A 25111-nucleotide genomic window follows, 5' to 3' on the forward strand; every position below is an offset into this window, starting at 1 on the left:
CCTTTGCTCTGTAATTCTGTTTTCTTCCACTAAACTTTCCTTCAGGTTGCTGAATTTTTTTCTTTCTTTAATTCTTAGTTATATTACTGCTTTTTGTTTGCTAATTTTAGCCAGTGACAGAATCAGCACTCAAATATTTTACTGAAGTGAAAGTAGTAATACCACATTGTAGAAATAGACTACTCAGTCCGGCATTCAAAACTTAAAGTAAAAGTACAATTGGAGTACAAATATGTTTAATTATCATTCAAATATATTTAAAGTATTAGGTATGCAATAGACCCATTTCAGAATAATATATATTAAATATTTTGTATCGTACTCTGCAAAGTCAATGAAGGTGTTGGTAAAAAAGTAAACTATTGGCAGAACTATAAGTATAAAATGGAAAATGTCAGTTTAAAAAAACTAAGAAAAATCAGACAGCATTACCAGCACGTTTTAGAAAACATTGAATTCAACAAGATTTTCTGAATTATAACAAACTGACAATCTGCAGATTTTTCTTTCTTATGGCTAGTTTCCAAGGAGCTTCATTCAAGTGACTCTTGCTCTCAGTTCAGCTTGTTCATCTCGGGCACTAACCACCCTCCATACAATGTCCCCAGGAAAAACGTCATTGAAGGTCTCTTCTCTGGCAGGTGCAGCCGGTGCAGGTCTGGGCGGATCCGAGCACACAACAGTACCAACAGATCGATCCCCAAAACTGTCACTGCACAGTATTTAGAAAAAAAAAGTTGCACTCACCGTTTCCTGTCATTGGGCTGCTTTTAAAAGCTTCCATGCATGCAGAGACAGGATCGTTTCCCTTATTATACAATGTGTTCATTTTTAATCACCATCTTTTACAAATTGCAGCCACACCAGAGAACAATTTCCTCATTCTAAACGAGGAAATAAATATTTATTATAATAATAAATATTGATCACTCATATTTATTATGCACACACACACACACACACACACACACAGCCTTGTATTCTGTAGTTTGACGACATTTTAGTACAAGCAGGTACTGCCACCATGTGGCGATCAGGGTGGTTGGAGCTGAAGGACTGAATGACCTTCAGTTCTCACAGTTATATATAATTTAATGTTTGGCAACAAGTTAAACTCTTGTTTCTGTGAGGAGGAACCATTCACTGTCAAGGTTTTCAGGGACTTGGACTTGGTCACTTTAAGGATTAATATGAGCTGATGGGTAATCTGTTATCACATTAATCTGTATCTGTAGCTGTGTTTTATCAATGGCCACTCCTCTCTCGTACCACTTCTAGTACAGTAGTAGTCTCCTTAGTCACACCTTACACTTTACACCTTAAAGTCCCTAAACAGTCCCTCTCATACAAGTGTCATAAAAATGTGATATATAAATATTTGTTTTCACTTTCACCGCATCAAACCTTTTAGCAGCTTTTTTTCTTCATTTTTTTATGTTTTAATGCCCTTTTTGTCATAAGAACCCCTGGTTTTCTCAAGGGCAAACACGCAAAATATGCAATATTTTCAAAAATAAAGTAGAATAAAGTGGAATATTTGGGGTGAGGTTATTACAGCCTTGACTAGGTTAATAATTGATAACTCCTCTTATATCAACCACAACACACCAAGATCATGTTTATGGTGTTCAGGTTTTTCATTGCCATGCATTTTGCAAGGTAAGAGAACCAGGCCTCCATTGAAACTATATGTGATTTAGTTCTGCTGCATGGGAAAAGCATTATATTATGTCAGGATTACAGTGTATCAAAGATATGTGTTTATAATGGGCGTCAATGGGACCAAAACGGGCCTCAAGGGTCAAAGTGTGAGTGTTATGCGTATCTCCTGTTCTATACACCTTGCAAAAGAGGAATTTTGGAATTTTTAAAATTATGATAAAAAACAAACCTTGGCCAAGTTTCATACAATAAGCCTTTAAACAGGGTGATATATTGAGAATCAAAAACATAAAATTAGCTGAATGTACACGTTTGGTCCCTGAGGTGCCTCAAGGGTTAAGATCAAACTTAAGAAAATTCTTAAGAAAAAAAAAAGATGTTCCTAAGAATGTTCTTAAATGATATTCACCATTTTTTCTTAAGAATTGTCTTAGGAATTTCGTTGTTTTCTTACTTAGGATGTTCTTCAATTTTTAGCTTAAGATCAATCGCCAGAAAAAAACTATTCTGGGCCTAGGGGGCCTATATTGTCTAATTAAGACATGACCAAGGAGTGTTAGAGGATCCATTCTGTCTCTCAGAGGCCTATTGGTGGATTTTGGTCCCTAGCTGCCACCCAAAGAACTTCCATCAAAAAGTAATAATAGTAAGGACATGGTTTCAGTAACTTGGCCTACTAAAATAATATGTTCATACTAATTAAGTCGTATCAAATACAACATATTTAATATATATTATTCTGAAATGGGTCTATTGCATTACTATTACACTAAATATATATGCACTCTAACTGTACTCTCATTGTTAGACTGAGTAGTCTTTTTCTACAATGTGGTATTATTACTTTTACTCAAGAAAAATGTATGAGTACTTATTCCACCACTGGCTTAAAGAAGCAATCATGAAGCAGTAATAATACTACGAATTAAAGAAAAACACAATTTTTAGGGGGAAAAAAAACATAGGTTAGGGTTAGCGGTTTGTACCATTGCCTGTATTGTATTTTTCCGTGTTCAGGACCCAAAAAGACAGATGGACAACCTTAAATATATGCAGTGAAGGACAATATTTCCCTAAGGTGTAATGAAGTAGAAATATAAATCATGAAAAGAAGTAACACAAATCTGCACAGTACTTGAATAAATGTACTTAGTTACATTAAACCACTGCAGGAAGCTTTCCTAAAATACTGAAGTGCTTCTCTGTGTACGATGGCACATTCACTTCATCGATCTTCCACCAGAGCAGGATATTAAAAGGTTTATCACCTGAACTCATCACAGTATAGGAATACACTTTTACTTTCATATCCTGCGCTGCCTGTTTTATAGTCTATTCAACCACTAGATGTAGTTCAGTGCTCGGTATGCAAGTTAGTCGTCTGTCATATCCATCAACAGGATATAAACATAATCAACTCTTATAATTTCTTTCTAAACCAGAGGCATCTATATTTTTCTCATGAAATGTTAACTAAATAGAGTAATGGTTATATTTACACACACACATCTACTATATAAATCAAGTTTTATTGTATTTGGAGCAGATTTAACAGCAACAAGAAATTTAACAGTTTGTGAAAGCTTTATTTAGTTTGTTTAATCTCTCGATCCACATTCCACAAAACATTAAAAAAAGTCACCGTTCTTTCTGGACGCTACTATAATAAAAAAATTAAATGACAATATGCAGTGAGTGTTTTATTAGTATCAAATTAATAAACTTATTCAGAGACATTTCTTGCTGCTGAAATAGATCCTCAACACCCCGCAGGAGATGAAGTCAAATAAAAAGCAGAAAATAAATCACCGATACGAGACGAGGTCCTGCAACAGCAGTTGAAATTAATGCCAGATTCCAACATCATTACACAAAAAAAAAGCTGAAACAAACCTCCAATTGAGATGCTTGCATTTTTTTTAACGTTCACATATCAGGGCAGTGAATGCAACACGTGTAGATCACAAAAAGCAGAGTCACAGTTTCATGGCAATATCAGGAGCTTGCACATCAGACAAAAACACACCTATCAGCATTTTTCGGGGAATGAACAACATTTCCAGCTAACCTTCAACTGCTGTGAACACTCGGGCAAAGCACAGGGGGAGTGGATGGAATCATAACATGGCAAACAGCGAGCACAGGCTGCAGGACTGTGACGAGTATCATCGCCGATCAAAATGTTTTTTGTCACTCTGTATTTAATCTAAATATAAAGGGGATTTTAAAAAGAGGGAAATCATGAAGTAACATGAACCAAAAAAATATTATTCCCTGTGGAAGCACATTCAAACTAACAAAATAAAACAAAAAATAAACCAAAGCCAAGATCTTATTTCAAAAGGGGCCATGTAAAAGGCAATTTACTCCCATTCAGTGGAGAAAAAAAAAAATCAAAAAGAAAAAAAAAATTCACATGCCACCATACAGGCTTGTGGTGAGCAACTATCAGTCTATTTTACGTCTTAAAGGTGTACCCATCTTAGTGTTTGCTGTCTGCAGAGGCGGAGCGGGAGCGGGAACGGGAGCGAGAGCGGGAACGAGATCGAGACCGGGAGCGGGACTGTTTGTCCTGAGCGGGAGCGGGCGAATGGGAGCGAGACCTGGAGCGAGACTTGGAGCGGGACTTGGAACGAGACTTGGAGCGGGACTTGGACCTGGACGGGGATCTGCCTGCGTCCCTGCCCCCTCCCGATGTCTTCTTCTCTGGGGTGCGGCTCATAGACCTGGAGCGGCTCCTGGAACGGTTGCGGCTCCTGGAGCGGCTCCTTGAGCGGGAGTAGCTGCGGGAGCGGCTCTTGCTGCGACTGTTGAAGAGAGAAGCAGTTTTAAACATTTATTCTGTGAAATAATTCTCACTTTGACATAGCTGAACAACACTGGTGGGAAATAAGCACAATAAGCGAAAATACTTTGTTTTGTACAATCCCTGGACATACGTGGTGCATTTTTAACACAAGTCTAACAATAAAAAAAGAAAAAACAAGTCACCTTCTACTGTCCTCAAAGATCTTCAGCTTGCGTCCATTGAGCTCTGTCCCGTTGAGCTTCGATATGGCGTTCTTCATGTCACTACGAGATGCAAACTCAACCACTCTGTATAAAAGCACAAACAGTCATTAAAACCAAACTCTGAAGCCCATTCTGAGACTTTTGACCAACAGTAGTGCAACTCACCCTTCATTTTTGTTGGGCCTGTGGGCGTCCACAAAGGTAACTTCACCTGCTTTTCTCATCAGGTCTTTCAGGTCCTGTTTCAAAGCATAACGTGGGATTAGTGTCACAGAACAAAACACGGGGTGCCAGTGAGAGCCTTTTCAGACCTGGGGGGAGAGAAATGAGCAGGCAGCAAGAAAGCAGCACACACTGAAACTTTGGGTTATCTAATGCTGACTTTTTGTCACTCTGTGATAAGCTCCCATTTCAGTGGAGGGCAAGTAAACAAAAGAGCCACTGAAATATGCTTTGTGTGGAGAAAGTATTTCCTTTACTCAAACTGTTTTGAAGCCGCATTTATTGGCTCAATGAATTTGCATCAGCAAAGAAACAAATTCAAGTTCACAGTGAGACGCCTGACAGGTTTTAATGTATTCAAGTTTCAAACTTTTAAGTTAATATTGGATTTTGTGTATAAGCATGTGAGATTAACCTGTGTATTTATTGATGGTCGGATGACAATAGTACCCTGGGTACGTGGAAAAAACATTTTTTATTTAAAGTCCTAAGTGTTTACAAAGTAAAACTGCCTCCTTCCCATTTGACTGTAACTCTACACCCCTATACCACCCGACCCTGAAAAAACCCAATCACATGAGTTTTATGCTACTTACCGCTCCATACCCAGAAGATATTAGCATAGAGCCACTTGTCCAAATAGCAAATGGGAACCAATGCAGTGTTAAGCCCTTGAGAAACGACCTCGGCCTTGACTCAGCATCCGGCCTCCACAAGTAAGGAACCACCAGAGAGCAAGTAGGCGGAGGGGTGTGTGCCCGACTCAACACCCCCCCAGCTCCATCAGCAACAGAAAAAGACCCAAACGGGAGAGTGTAGGGACCGTGGATTTGAGGGGGGTTACAGCAGTCGGGGGTGCCAGCCCACAGAACCTCCAGACTGTGGCTACGGACCTCCTAAGGCTACCGTATCCTGCGCTAGACCACTTTCACCCGCTACGGGGCCCAGCCAAGACTTTAGACCGGCGGCAACTGCGTGTAAGGAGAGGCACCAAATGGACACTATTCAGAAAAACAACCAGGAGAGGGCGCTACACACTTGTGACACCTCCGTGGAGGCTGTGCATTCACCTCTGATATAAAAGGAAACCATATCAGAGCAGCTGTTAAAGAACAGTCAAATGCTTAAATCTGCACCTGTAACGTGCTTTTGTTTGAAAAAAAGTTGTTGTAGCTGTATGTAAAGTTAAAAAGAACAAAAAACTGGGGGCTTTCTATTGAAATTGGATGATTAATAACTCGATTAATAAAAAAATGTTTTCAAAAAGTAATCTCGATACAGACCAATTGAACCAGCCTGATCAAATGAATACTGCTTGATTTGAAAAAACAAAACATGTCATTACAGGGGGATAAAGCTTATATGTTAGATACATAAAGAAGAAGCCTGTCTGAGGATACATGAGCTTTTAGTTTAGTAATCTCTTACCTGCCAGCTGATTCGTGAAGAAAGGTTCTCCACAATGAGTCTGTGGTCCGTCCGTACAGGAGGTCCATACCTGTCCGGTCAACACAAACCAAAACAAAAAGCCACCTTTAATACGACATTTTCGTTGAAAGGAGATGAGGTATTTATTCTCACAGCAAAACCAGTTTTGTTTCTTGTTTAGCTCTGTTGTATTTACTCTGTCGAAGAGCCGAGTAAATATTTGAATTTGAATCAGAGGTGGAACAACAGGTCCACATTCAGCACCTGATTTTGTCTGAGTTTTTGGTGCTCAAAGGAGTATTGTCAACCATCTTTTGATACAGGCGTGGATTCCTGCCACATGAATGAGCATAAGCCCTCCCTACTTTATAACACATCGATTTTTATGAGTTGTGTACTTTGCTCAACACTCCGTCCCAGCTGGCACAGTTCACTGCGCTTTATGTGACTTTGGCACAACCAGATACAATAAAAGATATAAGCCATCACTTTACAATCAAGTGAAATGTACAATAATCAGAACCAAAGATTAGCTAAATGAACCGTGTTGTTCTATACAAGCACAAAAAGTTTTCATTTTGTTTACTACACCCTCAAGATGTGGACACTATGGTGAGCATTTACTTGCCATAGTGTCTCCATCTTGAGGGTTTTAGAAACGCCATTGAGGCATTTCTAAAAGCAACCAAGATGCAACTGATGTTGAACTTTCTCCAACTGTGAAAAATGAACCAAGGGGTTCCAGACTAACTCGCATGTGTAATTTGATCTGGGAAAGTCAGGCTACCTGGATCCACTGCTGCGAGATGGGCGATAGCCACCGCCACCGCCTCCGCCGCCACCACCACCGAAACGTCCCATTCCCCCAGGGCCGCCACCTCTTCCTCTTCTGGAGCGAGCGTGCTCAATAGTGACCCTGATAATAAGAGCAAAACATTTATAAAAAAAATACACTATTAAATGAATCATCAGTCTCCTCCTTTACAGGCAATTCAAAGTGAGTAGTGGTGTCTCCTAGAGACAAATACTGGAAGTGAAACATTGACAGTGAATAATGAGACAACTAGGACTAAAACTAATTGATGATGACATTGGACAAACTCTAAACAACTTTAACATTACTAATTAATTACTCATTAATAATGGAAAAAAACACAAATCAAAGTCTGCTTTGTTCACATGGAAACTGAAAGATTTGCTGCAAAACATGACTGCAACAGAAGATGGTGCATCAAAAAACTGCAGCATACTGGTATTGTACATACGCTCGTGACTTAATTCTGTGCTCACAAAATGAAGAAGTGAGTCACAGTGGGAGTAGACATGCCTTTCAAACTCCTCAAAAAATTCAATTCTTCTCTTTCTTCTGGTTGCAGATCCCCCATTAAGTCTGTGTGTATATGCCAGAGTAAACAGCTCAGAACAAAGAAACCATCTAGGATTCAATTCTTACCTTTCACTGCACAGTTCTTTGCCATTCAACTCGTACACAGCATCATCTGCATCTCTGTGGTCGTCAAATTCCTGAGAGGAGGTGACACAAAAGGTTATCTTCTAAACATAAAAAAACAATCGAAACCCTTAATTCACACAAAGTGGTCGGTCACACTCACCACAAAGCCAAATCCATTCTTCAAGTTGATTTCTCGAATCCGTCCATATCCCTTGAAAAACTTCTCCACATCTCTCTCTCTGGCGTGCGGGCTCAAGCGGCCAATGAACACACGACTACCACTCATTGTTATCTGCTGAGATGGAAAAGCACAAGACCTGGTAAACATTAAACCAGAGTAAGAGGAAATGTGGAGTAAAAATAGCTTCATATTTGATGTTTGAAGCTCAGTATGCTGACTTCACTTAAATTACAGGCATATCACAGTACAAGTTTAATTAGTAACAGATCTATTACTGATGAGAAATACAGACAAGATGGGAGATGCATTTGGAGTGATCTAATCATGAACACACATGTACATTGGTTTCTGCAGTCTATATTTTATTAACTAAAAGGGCGTAGACTGAAAATGACTCAAGTGAAACTGAGCATCCTGAGAGAGATCAAATGACACCTAATGAGCCAGATCTGGTCGGCCAAGTCTTGCTAGTCACTAACTCCCAAACAGTTTGTTTTACAAAGCCCTAACGATCTTTTAAAAGTGAAAATTACCACAACAAAAGTTGCATTTCAAAAGCCCTTTGCTACACAAATGTTTTTGGTGGACCTCTTTTAGAGGAGTGTTAAATTTAACATCTTTTGAGGCAGTATAATTTTTTAAATTTAGGCTTTCATTTTCTTCAAAGCATTTTAGAAGATGCATAATTATTGTGTACTGATGTGTACCCCTACGCCGTTTGTTGTTCATAGAGGTGTAAAGAACGATAGATTAGTTTGCAAATATTTATCGCCAATTATTGATAATCGAATAATCAGTTTAGCATGCTTTTTAAAGAAAAAAAAAAGTAAGAGTTGTCCGATTCCAGTGTCTTAAATGTTAATGTTTTCTGGTTTCTTTACTCCTTGAGTATAAAGTAAGTGAATAATCTTTAGATTTTTAAACAATAACATTTTTTTTAAACAATAACAATAAAATATCGGAAATATAAAAGGGGTTTCTAAAATGTTCGCTTACTTCACGTCTCTACATGGATTGGACAAAACATCAAAAAAACATCCCAGTAGCACACAATACAATGCAGCAGAACCACAAAGTACAACCTCAAAAATGCCCTTTAAATTAACCACAGTCCTCTTTAAAACGGTATCAAGTAATCTACAAGTAGTTCACGTACTATTTTTTCAATACATCCAACTTTAACCGATTTACGATCATTCAAAACAGAGTTAACTATATATATCTCGGTTAAAAGCATCACATGGGCCCGACATTAGCCGGCTATCAGTCAGTTACTACGATACCGTTGCTAGGTTATCGTTTAAAATAACTCAGTTACACCTTATCTAAGTCTACTTCGTTGTAGAAGAAAATACCAGAGATAAAATGCCAAAAATCGATCCTAAATGTAACTGTCTAACATAACATAATTACCCTGCTAAACAATAATTTCTCTTCTTACTCGTGCGTTTGTTAGCTCGCCTCGAGGTCGACTTCAGCTAACGTTAGCCTGGGCGGGCTAGCTACAGTTAGCTTCAAATATATAACTTACTGTTTACGTACAAACAACACGGTTAGTACGATATTTTAGGGACCTTACAAGTAATGCAATCATTTAACGCCAATTAAATCAGATTCTCACCTGTTTTTCCTCTTGAGGTCGTCTCTGGTTTTGTTGTTTACGCCGTCTGAAAGCTGCAACTTAAGCTCTGCTCGACTTGATCAAAATGGCGAACAGGGTCTAAAGAGCAGGGAACAGGAAATACTGCTGCCTTCACGTTGCCAGTTTGGGGTTGGTCATTAACTGCCGCGGTTAATCTTTAATTTGGTTAAAGTGAACGACTTTGACCCTTTGTCGTTTGGAAAATGATTACATTGGGTGTGTTAACCTGTTACAACAAAATACACACCAGCTTTGTTTGTTTAAAAAAACCTAGATTGGGTTTTATTAGTAAAAAAATAAGCGAAGATTCTTTAAATCTTTAAAGCAGGATACAACACGGATTTGGCAACCCACTTCACAGTTTACAATACTGGAAAAGCAGTCTTCTGCTGGTGTTTTATTTTTAATTAATTAACTTATACTTACATACTGTTATGACTAGTTCTCTTTTCCTAGTATATTACATTTATCTTAATAATTATATTTTGCTCATGTGTTATTAGTGGTCACAGTGATGCTGTCTGTTTTGTAATGTTCTCTATGATTTAGCATTATATTCATTTTCAACAAATTGCTCTTATCAAAAAAAGTTTACATTTACTAATTTACTCTTGTCATCAGCGACTGTATATCTTCGGCATTTATAACTTCACGAAAGAAAGAAAGAAAGAAAGAAAGAAAGAAAGAAAGAAAGAAAGAAAGAAAGACAGAAAGAAAGAAAGAAAGAAAGAAAGAAAGAAAGAAAGAAAGAAAGAAAGAAAGAAAGTAAAATAAATATACTTTCTATCACAAATTTTTCAAAATTAGTATTATTTTGTTTGAACGCATGACCTTTATTAGCAACAGAAAGGTATTTTGTACTGTGGTGTTTTTACCTTTTACTTATTAATAATAATAATAATAATAATAATAATCTTTTTTTTCCTAGGCTACAACAGAAGAAGCAAAGCATTTCATTGTTATTCTGTCTCTTTATTCTAGTACTATATCATCATTCATGAAATTGTCTTGGGTTAGGAAAAGGAAATACAAGGTTATGGTTGATACGGAACAATAGAAAAAAATACCTGTCTGGTCTGCTCTGTAGAAAGTGCCAAAGACTTTTGAGCATGTATTACTGATCACTGTACAGCTCCTGTCAACTCAAAATATACCCAAAAATCTGAACACAATACACTTGGTGAAATGTAAGACTACATCAAAAAATAAATAAGAATATAGCTTATTTGAGAACATGAAGAAGAATCGATGACTTTGCACTTTCAACCCCATTTAACATGATCAGCAGGAATGAGACGACTGTCAGTATCACGAGTCATGTGATTTCCTTCCTGAGAAAGGGTCCATGAACACAACACAGCAGGAGGAGTGGGACAAGATTAAAATCACATGTGGCCTTGAGCTTTTGCATTTTAAAAAAAGCAATTAACGTGAATGAAGATGAGTAAAACTACCAGGAGCCGATGTTTGTCATCATCATTCTAACCATCACCATCATCATCAGAGATACCAGAGGGGGGAATTAGTCATTATCATTTTACCTGCATGTAAAACCACAATGATTACAAATAACTTTATGACATCATATTTTTCCCTTTATGAGTATCAGAACTTCTCACTGCAACAAACCTCAGAAGTATGAATAACTCCTTAACAAGGTTTGTAAATACTGTTAACACATCCCATAGGTGAAATAAATAAAAAATAAAGTATGGTCTTAAAGGAAAACTTATATATTTTTCAACCTGGATCATACTTTACTGTTTATTGTGTCAAAGTCACTAATAGGGGCAACATTATGTTAAAATTGGTCCAATAGTTAGGGAGAAGAGTCAATGTACGTACATGTAAAGTGCTGGGTTTTGCCACTGAAAGGCTCAGATTGTTATTAGAAGTGTCTGACAACATTATGGAAAGGTTATGGGAAAATGAAATGTTTCTTGACCTTATGCTGGATCCGGCCTGTTTGTTGTTGTGTCTAACAAGGACAAGCCTCATTCTGAAATCTTTGACTGAGTTGACTTGTTTCAGAAAGCAAATGGTGAAAATGTTGAGTTGGATATACAAGTGCTGGGAAGAGTTTGTTGTGTTGAAGTACAGACAGCATAGCTTAGTTTTATCTTAAAAAATAATGTTAGAGATTAATGTCATGGGTAAATATTTAGCTACAATGTAGAAGAAGCCACACAGATGTCAGAACAAGGCTTGTCCTTGAGTTTGTTAGACACAATGAAAAACAGACAGAATCAAGTGACCATGAAAAATAAAAATCTCAGCGTGTCAGTGGCAAAACAAGCACTTGCAGTAGACTGATGTCATTGCCTTTACACAGAATTAAAAGAAAAGTTTGTTAACACTTGAGTCAACTAAAAGGTGTGGGGGCTGACTGCAGAGCACACACCAATTTTAAAAACTGTTACCAACCCATTAGTCAGTTAGACACAAAAACATTGGAAAATAGTATCCAGGTTGAAAGATACTGACATTTCCCTTTAGAGGAATAGTTAGATATTTTGGGAAACACATTTACTTTCTTGCTGAGAGTTAACTGAGAAGTTTGAAGCCTGTGGGATAAACAGGAAGCTTCAGGTGGCAGTTGGTTAGCTTGGCTTAGCTTAGCATAAAGGCCGGAAACAGCCCTGCGAATTAAACTTTAGTCAAAATGTTGTTTTGACTAAGTGTTTTTGTTCAGGTAAACAAAAAAAGATATAATTTGTTACATGGTTAGCTTTCAATATGCTGTTCGGTGGCTTTTGGTACCGTTGGACAGAACCAGGCTAGCTATTTCCACTGACTTCCAGTCTTTATGCTAAGCTAAAATAGCCTCATGTTGACCATACATATCTGCAATTGGTGTTGATCTTCTCATCTAAAGCTTCACAAGAGAGCAAAATAAGCATATTTCCCAAAATGTAGAACCTATTGCTTTAAGGACTGGTGTAATTTAAAGGAGAATACTGATTTTTCTGCTTTTCATTCTCATTGCTGCTCAGTTTTTTACTGATTTTAATGATGAAAAAGGTGATCAGACCAGTATCACAGAGGAACATTCTCTGGGCGTAAATGTACATTTCCTAGCCTGGAAGGTGCGATAGCACCATTATAATATAAAGAACATTTGGATATAAAAGCGTAGAGAAAAATTGTACTGGGTCACAAAGTCAATAATTGTCAGTGTAGCAGCTTGACTTTTCCTTTGTGTCTCTGAGATGTTTACAGATAGTGACCGGGCTGCCCGAGGCTATTTAAACTGAACAGTATTTGCCCTTTATTGTTTACAATTGTCTAAGAACCGGTTACTCTGGCAGCTGCCTGTCAGTTTACTGTTTAAAACAGGTCGTAGGTTGGATCATTTGTTTTAAAAAAGGAAAAAGGAGAAGAAATACTTGACGTTATAATCAGAAATGTGACGTCTTAGTTAGTTGGACGTTTTGTCAAATTATCTCAACATGCAACACGAGTTTAGGCTGAACTCGAGGAACAATCAAATCCTCTTTAAACCCTCAGAAATGGCCAAAGTTAACTACTTAAGTTCCACACAATGAAAGCAGAGTCAACGATATCAACTGAAGGCCACATAGAGGTTACTGAATGAGAACTTGTTGAAATTGAGCAGATTAGCAGTTTCCTGGTAATGTCACTGTAAGTAGCCTCAGGTGTCTAGTTAGTCTACAAAAGCAGCTCTGAAGGTAGGGCAGGGAACAAGGCTGACAAAGGTTTAAAAGTTCATGGAAAAGACTAATAATAACGTACTACAAACTTCAGATCTACAAGTGGTTGTTGTGGAGTCTGCGCCACGCTTCAGCTTCAAGTTTGCCATCCGGTCGTCTGCAGAAAGGACGGTCATCGTCTCTGCAGCTCTGAAGTCTCTGGCGGCAGCTCCTTTCTCGAAGAAGAAACTCTTCTCTTCCATGTTTTTACTCAGAGGACAAACAGTATGAGGTCAGCTGGTTGTTCAAGCCTACTAATGCCACTTGAGCCACGAGCAGAGGCGGCAAGGAGGTCCGGAGGTCAGTGTATTTTGGGCAGTTCACACCCGCGTGTGGCGACAGCTGTGGGAGGAGCCGGTGGCGGCCGCTCCGGACGGGGACGGGGGGTCCTCGTCGCTCGACTCGTTACGCTCCTCTTTGTGGAGGCCGAGGCTGATGTGGCTCTGCAGGGCGGCCGGGGTTAACCACTCCTTGGGTAGGCAGCTCTGCAGGAAGGGGATGCAGGAGCTGAAGTAGGCCAGTCTGTTGACCCAGCGAGGGATTTCCCGTCCACACAGCAACTGAAAACATTTGGAATATGTTGATGTGAAACATGTTGTCATATTGTAGAGTATTATAATATTTTATAAAATGATCATACATTTTTTATGTAAAAACTTAATTTGCAAGCGAACAAGTAACCACAGCTGTAAAATACATGTAGTACAGAGAAAAAGTACATTTGCCAGTGGAGTGTACCGGAGTAAAAGTACAAAAGAGCAAAAAATCTTAGTTACTAGTTAACCTTCAACACAAAAAAACATATGATGAACCTATACAATAGGTTATCCAATAGCATATAAAAAAATAAAAATCTGAGCTTCAACAACTCCCTTTCTTCCCTAAAAAAGAGTTAAATCTCACTACATTGTCCTTGTGGCTGACTGATTCGTACCGGAAACCCGATTTGTTCTACACATGTGCGAAGATGGTTGAGATGAGGCATTAACCTAGAATTGTTAGGATCAGAATAGTCCATTGATCAGGGGATAGGACCTAAACAATTCAGGTTTCTGGTACTGATCGGGTAGTGACCATAGACGGTACAGTCTCTGCAGGCTACATTATTCCTTTTCCAAAAATTATTCAGCTATAATATCAACCTAATGTGTTGTGACTGGCTAGTACTCATCACGTGTCACAGCTCTGTTACAGACGAGATGGCAGAGAAGATAACAAAAACAATATCGTACTACAGTAACTTTAGGGGATCATATAACAGATTGGGTATAGAATGAATCTGCTCCTGTTCAAAAAGCTACGACAAAGGCAAAAATGTGGACCGCAACAGACTTGGTGAGGCTTATTTTTGATTGAGGGTCTCACAAGAGTTAAACTTTTGAAAAATAAAGAAATGGTCAAAATCGAAGCAACAAAGGCTGAGATATCCTGACATTTAGATTCTACGAACCTACATTTCCCATAATGCAACTTTGGACTAGCTGTGAAAAGCCATGCTCGGGGCTTATGAAGCTGTGCTAAATGTTAACATGCTCACAATGATGAACATGCTCATATTAAGCAGCTAAAATGTTCAACCATGTTAGTTTAGCATGTTAGCGTGCTAACACTTATTAAGTAGGACTAAGTGCTACAGCTGAAGCTGATGAGAATGTCATTAGTTTTGCAGGTATTTGGTAAACCAAAGTATTTCAGGGACCAGCAAAGTTACTACAATTCATCCTGTATTAAATGGGAAAATGAAGGTGTGTAACAAATTTCATGGCAAGCAATCCAATAGTTGTAATTAATGTAAAAATGTGTTGTTGTTTTTTAGGCCCAAACTGAAATAACCCCAAAAGTTAAAGTTATGTTTCCATACTTAAGAATGCATCACAGAAGAAAGTAGTCAACTGTTCCCACCTTCATGTATAAATGTGCTACTTTAAGTTTACCACTCTGGAAAAACGTTCATGTAATAGTATATTTATATACTTTTTTTTAAAAAGTTGTTTCTGAGTCAGCACTGTTCTGTACCTCACAGTTTTTAAACAATATGTACAGTTAGGAAAAAACAACAACATTTGTCAGTAAAAACAGCATCAGACTGACCTCAGACAGCGAGGAGGAGAAGTGGTTGCAGTTTTTGTGCATTAGATGGTAGGCGTTGCCTTTGAACTCTTTACCGAGCTCCTCCATGATTTTATCTATGTCCTCCTCTGTGAAGTCTGTGGTGCCCAAAACAATGGCCTCCCTGTTTGAAAAGCATAAAAAGACACATAAGCACGAATTAACATTAACAACCTCTCCCAGAGTACTGTATGCTAAACGGGGCTCACTCACTTGAATTTGAATGTCTCTCCCAGTTCAGCGGCGTTCCCGGGATTGATCTCAAAGATCCCGCTGAAAGGGTACGGATGACCCCCGTATGCAAATTCTGTGGAAAAAAACATGGCAGCACCAAACAACTGTAATTACACAGAAGCAGGTAATTAATCACTGACACGCTGTGCTTAAGTCATTAGGCCAGGCTAATTACAGACCTCTCTGCACTGTATTTACAGCAGTATGATGTAAAACACTGAGGCCACAGCAGACTGAAGAGTGCCTGACATTGTTAGCTGTCGACCCTCTGAATATAACCTGAATTTATACATTTTAACAACAAACACAACGCTGTGTCAGCTAAATGGGAAAACAACAAATATACTGCTGTGGATAAACAAGTAGACAAGGATGAAATATGTAAACAGTCATTTTATCAATAATATGTTGACACAACTTTTGTGCCTTCATCTTAGATATATTAAGATGCAACTGTTGGAGAGTAAGTCAGTACATTTAGGAAAGTACCATACCTAAGTACAAACTTGAGGTGTTCCTACTTTACTTGAGTATTTCTACCATATACTGTATATACTTATATATTCTTCTCCACTACAGTTCACAGGTAAATATTGTACTTTTTACTCAATAACGTAAATCTGGCAGCTTTAGTTATTAGTTAATATTTAACACACAAAACATATGATTAACTTATGCAATAGGTTATCCAATAGCATATAAAAAAAAAAAAAACTGAGCTCCAACAACACAATAAAACGCTTCTTACACATCAATGCATTGAGAGTAATAATCTACAATACTATTATATTTATATTTACTATATTTATGTACATTTGGCAAAGAAAATATACTTTTGTTTTAGTATGTTGACATTTCCAATGCATGATTAGATTTATTTAGGGTTTTTTTAATATTACAGTATTGCTATTGTAACTTAAGTAAATGATTGAAAGCTTTGCCCACCACTGCTTTGGTAGAAAATGGTTGTTTTTTTTGTTATAGATATTATATTTAAATACCAGTTGACCTTTATATAATGTTGGGTTGTTTGAAAGCCTCATATTTTATAAAATGTTCATACATTTTTGTATGTAAAAACTTCAAAAAATAAAATAATAAAAAGTAGTTACTATAACTGTAAAATACATGTTGTGCAGAGTACATGTACATTTGCTGGTGGATTAAAAGTATAAAAGAGAAAAAAAATGGAGTACTCAGATAAAGTGCAAGAACCTCAAAAGTAACTAAAGTATCTGGTTACATCCTAAAACTGTCAGTTAGTTATGAAATTACTGCAAACTCCCTTCAAATCATTTAAAATCTCTACTCGATAAACACAAAGATGTTTGGTACTAAAGTCTTTGGACACATTTCATATAAAACTGAAATCTGTGACATCTGTTTTGTGTTTTTAGCTCTCAAAACATTTGGAGTTGGAGTTTTTTAACAGTGATATGATTATATCCATGCCATCATGATGCATAATATGCTGCAAACAGCAAATGATATGCAGAAATATGACAAAAATGAGTGGCTTCCTGCCCTCGTAAAGGGCAGGAAGTCACAGACAATATTTCAATATTTTATATGTCATCATACTTCACAGACAATATTTCTGGTTGCAAGGGCATAAAAGAATTCCCAGAGATCTAGTTTCATGCTTGTTCTGGCTCTTTTTTCAAACCAAACACACACACACACACAGAGTGATTCAGTGGTGACTCAACCCAGAGAAATGGGGTCACGTATTAGAAACACAATTCCATATTCCATTTTTAAAACCAGACTTCATCTGTGTCTGTGAGAGCAGCCTCGTACAAACCCTTCCGATCAGACCGGACCCAGTCCAGCCTCTGACAAGCTGTAATGGGATTTCACAGATATTAAGGAGAGGGAAGGAAAGGTCTTACCTCTGCCATAAATCTCGATGCCTGAGTGGAAGACTCCAATACCCAGATTGGAAGTGTATTCGTTTATCCAGTACTGCAGAGAAAAAGACAGGGATCAATATCAAGAGTTATTTTGTGTTTTAGCAGGAAAGAAAGACTGCAGCAGCTCCACAGAAAACACTATCATCCTATAGCCTTTAATACTACATCAGCATATCCAGTCTCAGAAAAATGCTAATAATTGTACTTAACAGGAGACAGGCTGATAGATAATTCTGAGGAAAGAGAAGTTTTTAGTTACATATATTCATCACTAATCTTACAAGAATTTACAAGGAGTTCACTGCACCTTTGGTATTCAGTTAGATACAATTTAAAGAACTTTAAAGTTCATTTCAGGAAATACCCTCATTTGCTTTCTTGCCGTGAGTTATATGATCGATACACTGTCAAATGTCAAACTATTCACTTCATCAGTGGATGTGGCTCACAACACAAGAAAGGAATACCAACACAGACCAAAAACAGGAAGGAAACACTGTCATTTATAATCTTTATATTCAGATTTATCTGAATCTTTATAAACTATAAATTAGTCTTTATAGACTAATGTAGTCATTTATGTCTTATGTCAAAATGAATTATGAAAATGTCAGTTATCTCATGTCAGTGTCTAAATTACTCATTTATGGCTTCAGTAGATATATCTTAATACAATGAAATTGTAATTTGCACAGACTAGATATACACTTGACCCAACAACCTAAAGTTGAATCACCCCCAGTTTCCTTCAGATCTATACAGGCACAGATCGAAACACTGGTCTGATTGATTTAGATAGGTCGTAAGTGCTTTTCGTAAGATTTTCTCTCTATTTCTCAAAGGCTTTACCAATATCGACATTTTTTTTCTCTCGGGCTAGCTAGAGGGTCAAAGACAAGAAGATGTTAATTCTCTTAGAATTGCGGCTGCATCCAGATCGCAATCATGATCCGGATGACTGAAATGATATCCGTACAGGTTAACAACATCATAAAAATGAGACCTTACCTAACTCAACATGCTACTCAACCCCTAACACAAGCTGTCGTCATCGCAATACTTCACTACTGTAACGCCCTCCTGACGGGCCTGCCAGCCTGCACAGTGAAACCCCTTCAGATGATCCAGAACGTGGCGGCGCGCCTGGTCTACAACCAGCCAAAAAGGTCACATGTCACACTGCTGCTCACTGGCTACCTGTTGCAGCCCGCATCAAATTCAAATCTCTAATGCTTGCCTACAAAGCTGTCTCTGGTGCTGCACCCAGCTACTTGAACGCCCTGATACAGGCATATGCTACCTCACGACCATTGCGCCCTTCCAATGAACGGCGCCTGGCTCTGCCACCTGTTTGGTCAAGGCAATCCAAACTCTTTGTGTTTGTTGTTCCCCGTTGGTGGAACACACTACCAGTTCCTCTCTACCTTTAAAAAACTCCTGATGACCCAGCTCTTCAGAGAGCATCTTCATTCCTAGCGCAACACGACAATTCTACTCCTTAAAGAATCCTCACTAGCACTTATTGATGCACTGACTCCTCTTATCGCACTTTACCTTGATTGTTTCCCCTTTACTGTAAGTCGCTTTGGATAAAAGCGTCTGCTAAATGACTAAATGTAAATGTAGGTAACGTGTGCATATGACCATGCTCATCTGGTGGGAGGGGCTTAAGACAGAGAGGGCGAACTGTAGAAGGGAGGCTGTAATTTCAAATTCTGCTTACTCCAGCTTTAATGCACTTTGTTCTCTGCAGATAACAATGGAAACACCCAGGAGGACTGATCCATCACAAGGGCAGATTTACAATCAATCAGCCTCTGGTCCGTTTGACCTGTAAGTCTTTAGATTGCTGGAGGAAAATATACACATACGATAAGATCCCAGTGATCTATAAACCATCCTGCCATACTTCACTGCAGACAATCACGAGATAATTTATGGCAGGACCACAGCTCTGCTCCTGCCTACGCCCACTGACACCCCTGCACCCCGAGACCCCCCTGAGGAAACATGCTAAGAGCTATCCACACTGCCCCAGCTGTCCCCTATTAATAATAGAACACATTTCCAGGCTCAGAGTGATACAATAAAAGCATATCCACCTCTTTACTTTGTGTCAACAGGGTCTCCTCATGTTTCTGCAGTGACTTCTACACCTTTTAGCTCCCTAGCTTTTACCGTTTTCACACCAGGATGGGAAAAAATCTTTAAACCAGCTCTCAGCTTCCAGGGAAGAAATAATCCACAAGGACAGATTCCTCCAGAGAAGTGAAATGAGATTGTGACAAGCTGACTACCAAAATGCTATTCGTGATTCCTGGCAACAATAGAGGAGCTTTTTCAGTCATGCTCCTGCTGATAGAAATCACACTTCTCGTGCCGCTCGTTGAATGCCAGCTCTGCTGCAGCGATCCATGCAGTACATCAACATCCTCCCTGTACAGATGCAGCATCCACCCGTCACATTGATTTCACATTGAACACGATCGATTCATCATCCTCCCTCCTCGCATGATTCACTCTCGGGCGGATCTCGCCGCCTTCTTCGTGTTTAATTCTCGGTAGAAGTATTTAAGGCTGGCTTTGACTGTCAGCGTCCTCATGATCGCTTTCTTTCTCCCTCTCAAACAGACCCGGCATGACCTGCTAAGTCCCGGTACAGCAGAGCCACACTGGAATTAGATCAGCTGTTTTAGCAGCTGTCACTTCTGGCCCCACTGAGGTCCTCATCTGTAAAACCACTTCAAGACAACCAAGATTGAACCAAGAGTCCAAACCCTGCACCTGTTTCCGTGTCTGAGTGTGATTATGCATTTATGTGTGTGAGTATTCTTTAAATCACAGTGTCAGCTTTGACAGTGTGCTGTTGTTTCTCAGAATGTGGAGCAAGCCGACTCATGTTAACAGATGAGGGCACTTGTTGGAATACTTCAAGAGAGTGAAAAAGAAAAAAAAGCATTGGGAGAATTCATCTTCATAGCACTTTGATGAATAAAAAGGATTGTGTTAAGTCGTCTCGTCTTTGATAACACTGTCAACTGCAGACAACTGTAGGATTTTAGTTATTTCATGTGTCACACTGTATCTTAACACCTTTTGGCCTTAGTTTTTATATACACAAAATAAATAAATTATTAAATACAAACTATAGTGTAGTTTTAAACACATATGTGGACTTACTATAATATACTATAACTCACATATGTTGTTGGAGTGTAAACAGATAATGAGTGACACAGTTGTAATCATATAAACTGTGTATTTTATACCTATGTGAAATATTAAGTGTTAATTTGCTATATTGTTAAAGTTACAATCCTTAACGTTTTCATCATAAAAATCGTATTTTGAAAGTATTTATGGCTGACATTATGACATCATAGGCCATTAAAAAGCATAAATACTGAATAAACGACCAACTTGGGGCTTTTTTTAAACTACTGTCTTTATCTGAACATATGAAACAAACATTACATTACATACTGTTGAGAAACCTCTGTTCCAAGGCTATATTTTTTATTACTACAAAATGTCAATGAGATTTTGAATGAGGTTTTCTTACTTCTGAAACGGAGCCAAGAAGTTCCAGTTTCACTTTGGCTCTGTATTGTATTATTTATTTATTTACACTCATTAGTTTCCTTTCTATATAGTAATCTATATAGCAGTCATCTATACTTCATGATCATATCAAGATGCAGCTGAAAGCTCATGAAAAAAATCTATAAAGTGACCCTGAGTTAGGAAGTTTCTGTCCGTCTACTATTTTCAAGGTCAAGATCTCAGAATGTTTTGTTCACATTTATTTACAGTTTTACACCCATTCATGAGTGATTTGTAGCCTACATGTCTAGAAAAAGTTTAATAATCATTTGTAGAGACATGTGGCATCATATATCATTAAATATGATTACAGCTAGACCTGCCACAAGAATTACAATATTGACTAATCAAGCTCAGCCAAAGTTAGAGAGGTTATGTCCGTATATTGACCATTATGAACTGTTTTGCTGTCATTTCTGGTCATGCTTCTGTACTCTCATCTGCTCTCACAATTACAAGTTTATCTCTCTTTAAAAAGGGTGTGCTTGCATTATTATGCTATTAAATTATCTGTGGTATTAAATCTTAAAAAGACAGTAATATAATTTATTTTAAACAGGTGGTTATTGTACCAGGCCTAATTACAACTATATTAAATATTTCATCAGCTGTTTATTAGTGATGAACAGATAATTGTGGACAAATACATAATAAAACACTTCTAGCATTTGTATATCTGCCCACAATATGCCCATTGTGTGTTTCAAACAATTTGTGGATTGTATATATATTATATTGTATATGTATTGCTTAAAATCCTAAATATGTGGAGTTGAACCTAGCAGTATGGACATGCTCCACAATATCACAACTGTATTGGTGCAAATTGAGTAATTCAGTGGATTTATAGCAACATGTTGCATAATGTTTTCACACAGGAGGCTGTTCAGCAGCACAGACTGAAAAGACCAGGCAGTGGGCCCTTGTCTGAATGAAGACTCTTGTCCTTTCCTGGTGTGTGTGGGTTGATGTGAGTGTGCGTACATGTGTGTTTTTGTAAGCGTGTGCATCATGTGAGCCGCAGGCACAGGGACAGAGGTCACAGGGTTGAGGGGAGCTCTTGTTTCAATGAGGTTGGAGTATGAATCAGAATTTTCACATCTTTCTATACTTTCTTTTTATGTTCAAATTAGCCAGATAATATTATGTCTGCAGTGAGCCAGATAAGGACATATGTGGGCAGCTACACAGGCCGCTGAGGCTTTTCTTAAATGTTTGAAGATGGGTGTGACTGTGTTCACCAAATTCCAATAAAAAATATTTGAATTTAACAGTTTTTAGAAGCCCACAGGAGCAGAATTAAAGTGGCAAATTTGCATTTGTTAGCACAGGGAAAATGATTCACACACAACTGTAGGTTTATATAAAACACTGTTATGCTGCAGGCAAAACACTGCCTGTTTTTTAATGTTACACTTGAGTCCAACTGGAGTCTTTCCAACATTGAAATAACTGTGAGTTGCTCTTGTAAAACAGGTGTGTAGTGGGCCTGCTATTTCTAGTGGTGCATTCACTTCCCCTGCAGGTGTCAGGTTACAAATAGCCCTGGCAGAAACAAGTAAATAACATTTTTTTTAAAGTAGTTTAGTTGAGATGTACTCTTACCATATCATACACGTTAAGGATGACAGGTTCATTGGCCATGGTTTAAACCTGAGCTGGAAAGGCAAACGTCCCCACCCTCCACGTTTTATGGTCGTCAGGACCTCCACACCCCTCTGAAGTCACAGGGCCACACGGTGGACAGCAGGAGCGGACGGCAGGCGTCTGCTGGAGGGATGGAGGCTGCACATTCCCCCCTGCAGGGCAACTACTGCATGGACTGTGGCTGGAGTAAAAACAAAAAGGCGAGTACAAATGCCCCAGTAGAAACAGAACAAGTGAGACTTAATCACAAATGCATTGTGGCTTGTGAGGTAAGGAAAGCATGAAACTCAGATCAGGGCACAGTGAAGTGCAGCAGTGGACGCGGCCCATCTCCCGGCTCCAAAAATATCTCTTGTAGGGGGAAATCGATGCTGGTAGTGGTAGGAGGTGTTTTTGCGAAATTAAAGCAGTTCAAAATGTCTTATTGGATGCGATAATATGTCCCACTATGGAAATAAACGGCCTACAAGTGTGGTAATCTGAAGCAGGCGCCCTCCTGTCATCACGGGCGAAAAGGCGACAACTAGGGCGGACTGATGTCGACGATGGAGGCGGAGTGCGGGCCATTTTCACACGGACGATGTTGGAGCAGCTGCGGGAGAGGACTCCTGAGCCATGGTGGTTGATTACAGCTGATGGAGAGAGGGGGAGTCAAGTTCACCAGCAGCATCCCCGACCGGTGCTGCTCCTACTGCTGCTCCGCATCCAGCATCCTCTTCGTCGGGAGGGGACAAACCTCCGCGGCATGACTCCTCCAACCACACGGTGCCAGTTCACTTTAAACCCGCTCAGATTTAAAAAAAAAAAATGTTTTCAAATGTGTTTAAGAAAGTGCAAAAAAGCAGCAGAGATCCATCCGTACGGTGCGGGTTGTTATCCAGCTCTGGCTCGCTCTGCCTCTCTCTCCTGTTGGGACTGAAGCTTTAGATTACATCATATCTGCCTCCGAGGCAACATCCTCCAACAGCTGATGGGAGACGGAGCTGCTGGTGGGTGTACAGGAGCACATTTTGTTACAAAACACTACCACTTTACTATTTCTGTCGACCAGAGTCCTGCTGAAAAATGCTTAATTTTCACCTCGGCGCTTTGTTTAAAAAGCGACCCTTACAAACCGGTACGACACATTCAACAAAGCAATTTACTTTATTATTATCTTTGTTTACATCCGTTGGCGTCAAACAGGCTGGCTTTGTTTGTCAAAGTTGTTTTTGCGTGAGTAGGCCTACCTCTGAAATTGGTTAGTTTAAAAAAATGTTAAAATCTAAATTCAATGCAACACAACAGGTTTCAGGGTTTATTTTGGTATCAAATAAGCAAAACAAAGAAAAGCCAAATAAATATTTATTTGCACCATAATTAATTTTAGTCGTTCAGTTGTCTATCATTAATTATGTTTTTCCAATTGTGTTTTGATAATAAGCCGTATTACACATTCTGTAATATTTAACTGTATTCAGATATTTTTCCCCCTAGTTTTTGTCGCAAATTGCTTTTAATTTGAAGGTAAACTGGCAACATCCGGTGTTACGCTGTCGTTAGTTACCTTTACAGATGAAGCTTTAGCAAAATCTAAAATAAGCCCCAAAAATATATTAACTTTTGTTATAAATCAGAATATGTATGTATGTATTCACAATAATGAGATATAAAGACAATATATTTTTTTAACTTACTGTCAAAATTATGACAATACTTACCCATTATCTCATCATTTGAATTAAGTAAATCAAATTTTGAACAGTAAATGGAGATTTTAAAATCTACTTAACATTGTTCTAAGTTATGACATTAAATATTATTTTTAAATAATAATAAAGTATTAAATCGCAATAAACATTCGTACTTACTGTCAAAATTATGAGGACATATCTATGATCTGGTAATTTTTGAGCAGTGAATGAAGATTTTAAATGAGCATTTAGAAAAGCTTAAGCCAATTCTACCATCAGTCCAAAGATATAAAATATTAAATGTAAAGTCACACTAATTTTCTTTTTTATTTAATACCTCATGATCTCAATTTTAACATAGTAAATTATTTTTCTGTCCTATTTTATACTTTTGACATATTAGCTCATAATCTCGAGTCATGCCTCATAATTTAATTCTCATCTACTTATTATGACTTGATGTCTAATCATTTTAAATTAATATTCAAAGTTTTGACTTCCAGACTATTTTGATTTTCATCTTTCCTAATTGTTTGAGTTTTGCAATGAACAGTGGTATTTACATATGTGAAATATTCTCCATTTACAGCTATTAAATACAAATAAAAATGTCAAAAGCAGG

The 25111-nt window shown here is 38.2% G+C and overlaps 2 protein-coding genes across 4 annotated transcripts; both read right to left on the reverse strand.

The window, feature by feature from the left end:
- Positions 1-3349: 3349 nt before the first annotated feature.
- srsf5a (serine and arginine rich splicing factor 5a) lies at positions 3350-9682 on the reverse strand. 3 transcript variants are annotated; one of them, XM_059352988.1, is made up of 8 exons: positions 9580-9682; positions 7938-8072; positions 7778-7848; positions 7112-7240; positions 6325-6403; positions 4840-4913; positions 4654-4758; positions 3350-4469 (listed from the first exon to the last, which is right to left on the reverse strand). In XM_059352988.1, exons 2-8 carry the CDS (start codon positions 8061-8063, stop codon positions 4145-4147), a joined length of 909 nt encoding a protein of 302 aa, XP_059208971.1. In that variant the 5' UTR covers positions 8064-8072; positions 9580-9682; the 3' UTR covers positions 3350-4144. The 3 variants fall into 3 exon arrangements, with proteins under 3 accessions (XP_059208971.1, XP_059208973.1, XP_059208972.1); XM_059352990.1 differs by having other exon boundaries at positions 7938-8069; positions 9580-9668; XM_059352989.1 differs by having other exon boundaries at positions 7938-8094; positions 9580-9666.
- A 1973-nt stretch (positions 9683-11655) lies between these two features.
- Positions 11656-23802, reverse strand: LOC131988020 (deubiquitinase DESI2). Its single transcript, XM_059353002.1, has 5 exons — positions 22775-23802; positions 17546-17618; positions 15633-15726; positions 15402-15543; positions 11656-13870 (listed from the first exon to the last, which is right to left on the reverse strand). Exons 1-5 carry the CDS (start codon positions 22811-22813, stop codon positions 13631-13633), a joined length of 588 nt encoding a protein of 195 aa, XP_059208985.1. The 5' UTR covers positions 22814-23802; the 3' UTR covers positions 11656-13630.
- Between the last annotated feature and the right edge of the window lie 1309 nt (positions 23803-25111).

The sequence above is a fragment of the Centropristis striata genome, chromosome 16, assembly GCF_030273125.1.
Source record: "Centropristis striata isolate RG_2023a ecotype Rhode Island chromosome 16, C.striata_1.0, whole genome shotgun sequence".
Lineage (NCBI taxonomy): Eukaryota > Metazoa > Chordata > Actinopteri > Perciformes > Serranidae > Centropristis > Centropristis striata.

What these genes read in the sequence shown, in the direction of transcription:
- srsf5a (XM_059352988.1), bottom strand. Translation starts at nt 8,063, where the DNA reads ATGAGTGGTAGTCGTGTGTTCATTGGCCGCTTGAGCCCGCACGCCAGA. An exon ending in AAAGAACTGTGCAGTGAAAG is followed by an intron (nt 7,241 to 7,777) that starts GTAAGAATTGAA and finishes TCTTATTATCAG; the next exon opens with GGTCACTATTGAGCACGCTC. An exon ending in ATCTTTGAGGACAGTAGAAG is followed by an intron (nt 4,470 to 4,653) that starts GTGACTTGTTTT and finishes TCTCTTCAACAG; the next exon opens with TCGCAGCAAGAGCCGCTCCC.
- LOC131988020 (XM_059353002.1), bottom strand. Translation starts at nt 22,813, where the DNA reads ATGGCCAATGAACCTGTCATCCTTAACGTGTATGATATG. An exon ending in CATCGAGATTTATGGCAGAG is followed by an intron (nt 15,727 to 17,545) that starts GTAAGACCTTTC and finishes TTTTTTCCACAG; the next exon opens with AATTTGCATACGGGGGTCAT. An exon ending in TCTCCTCCTCGCTGTCTGAG is followed by an intron (nt 13,871 to 15,401) that starts GTCAGTCTGATG and finishes AAATGTTTTCAG; the next exon opens with TTGCTGTGTGGACGGGAAAT.